This window comes from Mus musculus, chromosome 1, assembly GCF_000001635.26.
Source record: "Mus musculus strain C57BL/6J chromosome 1, GRCm38.p6 C57BL/6J".
In the NCBI taxonomy this organism is placed as follows: Eukaryota; Metazoa; Chordata; class Mammalia; order Rodentia; family Muridae; genus Mus; species Mus musculus.
Window position 1 is genome coordinate 169,740,758 of NC_000067.6, and position 9,563 is coordinate 169,750,320.

Sequence of the window (9,563 nt, forward strand, 5' to 3'; positions counted from 1 at the left end):
GACCAGAGAATAGGGAAACTCTGACAGGGCGTTGGGCATCTTTTTCCTATCCCACTTCTCCCCGGCACCCCCTCCCCCCCTGGATTTTATTTTGTTCCCAACACCTAGACACCTCTAGGTACCTTCAGTTTCCTCAGCTTCTCCACAACCTTTCGCACTCTGGCAGGTAATTGAAAGTAGACAGCTGCTCAGAAGGGAGGCCCTACCCTTAAAATCATATGGAAAAGAAAAGCTGTGCCTGTCACCCTAAGACTTGGGAAGATGAGACAGGAGGATTGCCATGAATTTGAGCTCAAACTAGTCTTCACAATTAAGTTACAACCCAGTGGACTACAGACTGAGTGAAACCCCATTTGTTGGTTTTGTTTCCTTTGTTTTATTTTGATGTTTTTTTAGATTTTTGGTGGTGGTATTTTGTTCTGTTGGTTTTTGTTTTCTTGTTTTGTTTTGTGGAATTTTCTTCCCCCAACCCCAATTGAAGACCTGTAGACCACTAGATCTGCCTACTCTTCAAACCTAGAACAGCCCAGGGCTTGTGAGCAGAAGCAAGAAGATCAGCAAAAGGGGCCAAAGTCTAAATGATACGGCTTCTGCTTTCCTTCCTGGAGTTGGCAGGGGAGGGATACAAGTCTCTGTGTGAGTCATTTTCTAAAGGCACTCTATGCCCCGCTGTTTCTTCCAGCATGCCTCGCTGGATCATTAATGTGTTTCCAAGCAGATTGTTTTGTAGGAAGCATTTATTTACTGTCATCATTAAGATTTGTGTGTTTCGTCGGAAGCATCAGTGTTGAGGCCTATAAAGCACATGGCAGAAGCAGACATGCATATGGGAGGAGCATTCCTTACATGGACCAGCGGCAGGCAGGCTCACCATTCCAAGGAGCGATGGAAATACAATTGAAAACACACTCAGGATGTATTACACAAAATAATTTACTTCTCATTCAGAATGACTTTCCAGACCTATTTGTGAAACAGCAGTCTGTGAGTACAGGTACAATCTCAAAGTCATGATACTATTAGGGCAAGACCAAAGAGTTATACAGACATGATCATGGATGGGGTGTATAACAAAAAGGAGTTAGGAACACTGATGGGGGAGCTCTGGGGACATTACAAGCAAGACTGTCAAGAGAGACGAAACGAGTACCCTTAGAAAATTATTTCTTCAATACGACGAGACTTGGATACACACTATTCCAGTGTCTTCATTTTGCAGCCCGGTACATTGGCTTACTAGCCACAATGGTGCTCACACATGTAATTTAAACTGGAGCAATGACTGCAGTGTTGCACGAATGTGTGTGTGCTCTCAAAGGCAGTACTTTTAGAAGAATGAGAAGGAAATTACTTCTTGGGCATTCATTAATAATTTGGGTAATATCCTGTACCTCCATTTATAAAACAATACAATAATAAAAACACTGTACAAAACATCATAAATAACACAAATGAGAAATTTTCAAGTATTTCACGTGCCTTGAAAAGCTCCAAGCAGTAGTCCTACCAACTGATAGCCTCTCCTCTTCTGTTTTCTTTTCTCTTTCTTTTTCCTTTCCTCTCTCCTTTCATTGGTCTCTGCTAGCCTTGGTGTTTGGGATGGGGTGAACAAGCTCTTACCTCAAAGCAGAAAACCAAAGAGGGCTTTGCAGTTCATGAGAACTTCCTTCCTCCTGATAAAACATAACCTTTCCCCCCGATGATGCTTTACAGATGTAGGCATGTAGCTTAGAACCACGGCAGGTAGCCGTGGTTTTTAAAGTGAACAACCAACCACAGGGAACTAAGGAGGCTCCTCTGACAGGTGACATTCTTGAGGGGAAGGAAAAGAAGAGCACCTTATCAAAAGAGGAAAGAATTAAGATAATCTTTAGGTCCTCTGCCCTCACCTAAGCAGTAGTCCTTGGTAGGGCTAGGCAGCAAAGCCTGGACCACATTCCTTCATTCAGCTCAAACATTCAGCTCTAGACCAACCCAGCTGCTAATCAGCACACCCTGAGCACCCAGGCAAAGGAGGGAAGGCCATCAGCAGAGGGACTTAAAAAGTGCCAGTAGTGATCACTGATGCAAGGCAGTTCAGTGTCAGTCAGACAGCAGAGTTTTCAGAGTGCTCACCCCTTAGCTTAGTGCTCAATGTGGAGGCCATCAACAACTAAACACAAAGGCCCTGGCTATTCTCCGCCAAGACCCAGTGGTTCTATAGAACTCATTCCCCACAAGTTACTGTTCCTTTCTTAGCCTGCATGGCAGTTAATTCAGTTTGCCCTGTTCAGACACGGTATGAAGGACCAGAAATCAGAACATGCATGCAAGCATGTCTACACACTCCAGTTTGAGCACCTAGGATCTTTCCCATCTTTTCTTAAAGAAATGTGTGTGCATGTGTCAGTATATACATATATAGATAGATAGATACATATTCATGCACATTCACACACATTGAATACATAGGTATAATATATACAGAATGTATATGCATATGTTATGTATATTTTAATGTATACATATGCATACACAAATATCACCTAAACATTGAGAGTCCGTAGGAAGTGCTGCTGGCCAACATTACATGTGCATGGAATGTCACATGAAGTGTACCAACTAACTAACTTGAGGTCAAACTGTTGAAAGGGGCAGACTGCCAGCCATCTTTGAAAATCCAGACCTACGGAGCCATTATTTGGAAACTTGCTCACCCTTAAGGAGACTTGGGAAAATTTAAAACAAATTGGGTCTTACCCTAGTGAAAACCCCAACACCACAACTAAGGCTAGTTTTACATGGAAGTGACTCACACGCGGCAGGCAGCATGGACACTAGGCTACAATGTGGATAAAGCATTGGTGCTTAAGATCAATATTTGGCCTCAGGTTTTTCAGAGCATAGAGTCTTGGCATTTGGGCTCCCTGCCTCTGTGTGAGAATTAGGCACACTGGGAGACCAGGGAAGTGCAGTCTGCAGAACTCTTGGCTCCTTTCTGCTTCTCTGCCCCGCAGCTGGAAGGATTGGTCAGGTCAAGATAGAATCGAGACTTGAGGAAGCGGCGGTAGGAATCCTTTTCCATCAGGTTGAAAATCTTCTTCTGGGCTTCATCAAAACAGGTTATTGTGGGCTGTAACATGTTCCGGCTTGTCTCCTCTCTGGTGCAAGAGTCCAGGTTCACCTGAAGTGCAAAGACCAAGGTTGCATTAGATCTAGTGCCCTGTTGAAGAGAGGAGGCTGCAGGCTTGGAATGAACAAGGAGTGGCTGGGACCCTTTCTTTACATTTCTCCCCGGAATGAAACCCGGGACATTTGGGTCTGCCCTGACATATGTGTATAAAAGGTTCCCTCTGCCTCTAAGTGGAAGGAGAACTTTCTTTTCCTTTACTCTCTCATTGGGGAGATTTATGGTTATATTTATTAAGAAGACTCATTGATCATATAGACAAAAGCAGCCTTTTTCCCTAGTAGACTTCCTTGGAATATTGTCGAGATTATAACAGCCAGCTCAGTGGCTCCTTTAACTAGTAGTTCTAAAGATCCCTGACCCTGAATGCCTGTCCTAGGAATTCCCACTAAGATCTAGAAAGTTCTCTGCCATGGAAACGTACCTCTTTTGTTGCTTGCACTGAGATGAACTCGTTGTAGATCTTCTTGGCTTTGGGACTTAGTTTAGAAGGTGACTTGATCTTCTTGTACTCCTCACAGCTGATCCAGAAGTCAATGTTCTCCTCGCTGTATTCCGACTTCAGGAAAGCTTTGAAAGCTGCCAGTCCACCTGTGACAGAGGACAAAGAGACACAGTTACCCAGACATGACTTGTCTAGTGCTGAGTAATGCTATTTTCAGTGTGTGTGTGTGTGTGTGTGTGTGTGTGTGTGTGTGTGTGTGTGTGTGATGACAGAGAGAGAAAGAGAGAAAGTGTGGTTACTTACATTCATGGTGAATCAGGTTTTCCAACGATTCAGCCCATTTCTTGACTTCTTCTTGGCTTACCCTGGAGATATTATAGAAGAGAGAAGGATTTAAATACATAGCATAGTATTAAAAAAAAACTAAGGCAATATGTGCTATATTGTTTACTAGGATACTTTTTCAAGAAATATGTAGATTCAAATTCTAATTATGATTGACATAAACTAGACTCTCTTGTCTATCTGCCTGTCTATCTCTCTCCATCCTCCTGTGTGTGTGTGTGTGTGTGTGTGTGTGTGTGTGTGTGTGTGTGTGTGTGTGTGTGTGTGTTATAATATCTTCTTATAAATCTCAGGCTAGTCTTGAACTCATGGCCCTCCTAACCTTCCAAGTGATGAGACTACAATTGTGTACCCTCACCTTGAAAGTAGAGGCCATCTTGACCCAAATCTGGCTCAGCTAAGGGCCTGTCTTCACACTCACTCTTTACGTACAACACACAACTTCTCTATTATCAGATAGTTAACCCTCAAGGGCTCTTCGCTGAAGCCACCTCTCTTACCTCTGGCAAGTTACTACTTTGTCCTTCTTGCTGTGTGAAGAACTGTGTTCGCAGGAATCTGACTTCTGCAGCAGGAACCCCAGCCGATGTTTCATGTCCTTTGCACTGCAAGGAAGAAGACAACACTTAACATGAAAAACACATTTCCTTCAAAGAGAGACATGAAGGCTCTTAAGACTGCTGTGTGGGTCAGAAGCAGTGTCCTTAGGGGACTTGCAGTGGCTTGAACTCCCAGAAGCGATTCCTTTGTTTCTGCATATGGCTTTTGATATCGTTGGTGAAAACATGTTAAGAAGTGGCTGCTACTTTGAAATGTGTGCAGTAACTGCAAAACAGGACCCATGCTGCCTGTAGGACATCTTCTGGCAGCCTGGTGCTACTTCCCAAGGTGAGCAGGGGAAGCACTTCTGTAAAGTGAGTCCAGTTAGCCCTGAAAATGGTAGCCAAGGAGTTCTCAGTGTGTGTGTGTGTGTGTGTGTGTGTGTGTGTGTGTGTGTGTGTGTGTGTGTGTGTGTGTGCAGAGCATCAGCTTAAGTGTGTAGTGCTGCAGAGAGGAGCAGGAAAAGTGAATGGTACAAGGGAGTGTGCTCAGGCTGAAAGTGCAGCCCTGCCAGGCTGGTTTCTAGGCAACCTCCACCTAGAGCTGCAAACAACAAACAAACAACCCCAAATCTACATTACAGGGAGATGCACATTTAAAAGGGCATCTGAGACTTTGGGATAGGAGAAGCAAGACAGAGTCAAGGCTGAGGCAAGTAATTAATTAGAGCAGTTTCCACTTTCCAACCACCACTCAACAGCCAGGGTACCACAGAGTTTCTGACTACTTGAACTTCCAGCTCAACTCTGTCATTCTTTCTTAATAGATTTCTAAAACTATATTACTATTATCTCTTTTATTATAAAAGCCAAGAATGGTTTAAATGTGTTTCCAGAGCAACAGAGGATGAGCCGTTCTTGCCTGAAAGGGTTGGCAAAGAACGGCAGTGCTCAGCAGCCCCTTAGGATGGAGGTTGACAAGCTGGTTGCTTATCAGTGGATTTTCTTAGAACGTCCGAATCTCAGGCTATTCTTGGGCTGCCCTTTAAGGTAGTATTTTTCCATCTCTCATAAGGCCATCTTCCTTTCTCTTTTTCCCAAGCTGGTGACTGGTGACAAAATCCTTCCCAGTAACAGCAAGATAAAAATCACCAGAGTTGGGACAGTCCTAAGGTGATGCTATGGATGCATTGTAATCCAGCCCAAAGAGATATGACTTCCTGTCTCCGTGTGCTGCCTCTGCCTGAGCCCCGGCAGCTACTGACTAAGTGAAGGGGCATTTCCAAGGAGCTGGAAGCGTGTTTGGCAAATATCTTGTAACACAACAGAAGCCGAAAAATAAAAACCAAAGTTACGTTAGAAGTCCCTGGAGACAGGTAACCTGGACATGGTCCTTCCTCTACCACCACCAACCATGTGACCTTGAGCAGATAAGACCCTCTGGAGACCCTAGCACTGAAGATGAGAGCTGATTAACCCTTTGAGGGCAGACAAACATTGTGCTTTGGGGAATTATTTCCAAGTTGAGATTTATATCTCCAAGGATGGTTAGGGAGGTTTGGTAGAGCCACAGATCACTTCTGACCTCTAAGTTCAAGAGGAAATCATGTAATACACACTAACCTTGTGTTTTATTTTAAACCAACTACTATATATATAAGTACTCCATGAAATCATTCATTCATACCCTTAAAAAAAATGAACGCAAAGGCACACAGGTGCCTCTAAAACTTTAAGCTGCTATGTTACAAACTGTATATATTTCTCAACCACAGAGATGTAGTTTGGAAAAAAAAATCTTTTATGCTTACGCTTGTTGACAACCAAGGCAGAGGACACTGAAGAATGCCACAGAAAGCATTCTGACAATGTCTCCAAACTTCCTTCTGAGGTTTCTTCCCTCACACAAGAACTAGTTAATCATGATTTCAGAAATGCTCCAACAGGACATGGTTATGGAAAGAGTACAGATGCATCCCCCACACCTCCTATCACTTCGTAATTCAAACAGCTTAACTAAAGGACCCAGCTTACAAGTCAAAGCCAGTCTCAAAACTGAAGTCATGTAAAATACAGCAATCTGGCTGGTCCTAGGGAGACGCTACCAGGGCTTCCTGGAGCATATAGCTTCTGATCCCAGAGAACTTCCTAAGCAAAAGCATGCAACTCACTGAAAAAGTCTATGCAAAACTTTAGCCTGACCAGTAACAGAAACCAATCTTACCTCCTCAGGCAGGAAGCCGGCAGACCTGCAAGTCCTTTGCACATCTTGTTTAACTGAGGGATTCTTAGCGAGGAGAGAAAGGCAGCGGGAGCCGCGGTGGTTTCTATTTTGAGCACAGTTGCTTCTGCTCTGCAAAGAAGCTGTCAGAATCCTCTGAGCCTCTGGCTTTCAAGCCCGGTGGGGTCTCTTTTATAGCTCAGCCACGCACCCGGCAGCCAATCAGATGACAGGTCTGCAGGCTCCGCTCTGCTGCGGCGCGCTGCCTCTCCAGCCCTCAGAAAGGGTGAGGAAGAAACAACTGACGCATCAGGGATGCAAATGGACCCAGCGGAGAGAAGCCATTCGCAAAGTAGGCATATAGAAAATGAGGTTTTGCTTAACGTTTCTACCTACGCGTCAAGTTTTGCATTTGTAGGAAAGGAAATATAGAATCCACCGTGCTGAAAAATATTCATTGGCTTGTAAGATCAATGTCTAAGGAACTGTTCTCCCAGAAAGAAAGAAACCAGCAAGGAGTCTTCATCCTACTCTACGTCTGGGTCTCAATACATGTTTCTCCTTGGGTTAGAAATATATTCTGGGTAGTGTGAGGCAGAGCTGGTACTAAGATCGTGGTCTCTGGGCAGTGATTTAATGAAATATCCTGCCTGATTGGTAGACACGGAGGGATGTGGATAGCAAACAGCTATATGTCCGGCAGCATAGCAAAGCCAATGGAAGTTAAATCCAGTATGTCTGTAATCAATATGACCTTGAGACATTCCTAAATATGTTACTGAGCACAAAATCTAGTCCAGCTTTGGCGTTCTCTCCTGAAGACCCTTGACTCCTGCAAAAGACTAAAAGGACCAAAGCAGGGGTGGATGGACACATTAAGACACCAATTCCAATTGCACCTGAGTTTGTATGATATGTAATGCTAAATCTTTATTATTCAAAAAAGAGAGAGGGAGGGAGGGAGGGAGGGAGGGGGGAGAGAGAGAGAGAGAGAGAGAGAGAGAGAGAGAGAGAGAGAGAGAGAAGATCCAGCAGGCAGAAAGATGTGTAGTTTGCCTTGCATATTAACAGGCTGTGAAAACGGTGGGAGAGCAGCCATCCGTGCTGTGGCTTCTGAGTTTCCAAGAATCTTTCACATTCACTGCCACGGACTGAAATCTTCAGACTCCTGCAAGTACTTCACATCTTGCAATCATGGTTGAAATACCCAGATAGGCAACGCAAATTGGCTGTGTACACACTGGGGAGTTGTGACTGGAAGAGAGAGGTTTGCTTCAGTGTCTGACCAAAACAGCTTTCGTCTTAAAGTCACACAGGTGCCTGGTCTTAATCCAGTGACCTAGATTTTACACACAAAGACATCACTGCTTTTCAGTCTTTGGGGCTGAAAGTAAATAAAAACAAGACATCGGATGATTTGCACAAAGAAAGAGAGGTACCAATAGCTTTCTTTAGAGAAGGGTTTCTCTCAGAGGTATCAAAAATATAGAATGGGAAATAGAAGCATGTAATGTTCTTCTATGCTCTGGACCAAACACCTGCCCTCTTTATCGTACACATCTTCCTTGGCTAGCTGAGTATGGAGATAGCAGACAAACGTAAAAGAGGGCAATAGGTATGTCAGTATAGGGAAAGTCCCCAGCTCTCTCCTGTAAAGACAAAAATAAAAACAAAAACAAAAACAAAAAAACAACAAAAAACTTATTAATTCAGCTATGAAAACCTCTCTTTGCTTTCTAACATGAAACCTAGATGAGAAAGATGAGAGCTGTCCTTGGTGGTGGAGTGGGAGGGATGACAGTGCAGGATGAAGTGAGAGAGACCCTGGACTGGATGTGCAGGCAGAATTTGCATTAAAGAAGATCAACTAAAAGGGAGAGCCTGTTTCTCCACAGTGACCTAGAGTGTTCTTTGCTTACCTGAGCACCCACGACAGGGAGCACTCAGACAATCTGGTTTTAGGAACATCAGTAGAAGACTCAAAGAAATGTACCGCTGCTTGAAAAAGGAAATCCCAGAGGAAGAACATTTTATCTCGGATCTAGAAGGAAAGAGGTATAGCATTAGCTATAACTGAGCTAAATGGACTTTTAAAACCACTCAATCTGTACCCTCATTTCACCCGAAGATAAATAGAATCCCAGAGACTGAAAGCCAGCCTCCCAAGGATACAGAATTTTCTGTTAACCCGACAGGATGCAGACCCAGGTTTCTTGACACTGGGTTGTGTAGACTGTCCACAGAGCTGTTCTATCATTCAATGTTCTTATCAAAGGAGATATGCTGTGTACATAGAGATATTTCTAAACTGCGAAGTGCTTGGCAAATATTTTTTATTGTCAGAACATAGATAGCAGATAATAAAGCTCAATATTAATTAATTTCATACATTTCAGCCAAGAATCTCTGTGAGTATCTCTGTCTCTCTGTCTCTCTGGCTCTCTCTCTCTCTCTCTGCATGGATTCCTCTTGTTCCAGGCAAACAGGAGCTATAGCAGATTGCCTGATTGCTTCCCCAAGAAAACCAGTTCTTCAACTCTTCATCTGCCCAAGTCTATCACTCACTTTACTGACTGTCCCTTGCATTCCCAACAGTTCTAATACTTCCACCGAATATTTGAAAAGCTTCTCATAAATTAGCTTTTTATTTTTATTTTTTACATGAAACTGGCTGTTTGTGTTGAAGAGGCGAGACTGGTACATCAGGATACCCTGACAATGGCTCACCTCCCCTCCCTGATAGGCACAAATTACCAATGCCCATTATCTGATGGTTTGTCATTCCTGCTTGCTTCTTATGTGAATGGGATTTGCTCTCCAAAGGTCTCTTCTGTGCAAGCTCAC

At 43.6% G+C, this 9,563-nt stretch overlaps 1 protein-coding gene across 1 annotated transcript; it reads right to left on the minus strand.

Annotated features, from left to right (window-relative positions):
- Positions 1-719: 719 nt before the first annotated feature.
- Positions 720-6,885, minus strand: Rgs4 (regulator of G-protein signaling 4). The gene is made up of 5 exons (NM_009062.3): positions 6,723-6,885; positions 4,460-4,564; positions 3,918-3,979; positions 3,594-3,760; positions 720-3,163 (listed from the first exon to the last, which is right to left on the minus strand). The coding sequence occupies exons 1-5, from the start codon at positions 6,764-6,766 to the stop codon at positions 2,924-2,926; spliced, it is 618 nt and encodes a 205-aa protein (NP_033088.2). The 5' UTR covers positions 6,767-6,885; the 3' UTR covers positions 720-2,923.
- Between the last annotated feature and the right edge of the window lie 2,678 nt (positions 6,886-9,563).

Excerpts from the sequence above, each read along its gene's own strand:
- Rgs4 (NM_009062.3), bottom strand. The coding sequence starts at position 6,766 with ATGTGCAAAGGACTTGCAGGTCTGCCGGCTTCCTGCCTGAGGAG. Across the intron at positions 4,565-6,722 it reads CCGGCTTCCTGCCTGAGGAG|TGCAAAGGACATGAAACATC; the intron begins GTAAGATTGGTT and ends TCTTCCTTGCAG. Across the intron at positions 3,761-3,917 it reads AAACCTGATTCACCATGAAT|GTGGACTGGCAGCTTTCAAA; the intron begins GTAAGTAACCAC and ends CCTCTGTCACAG.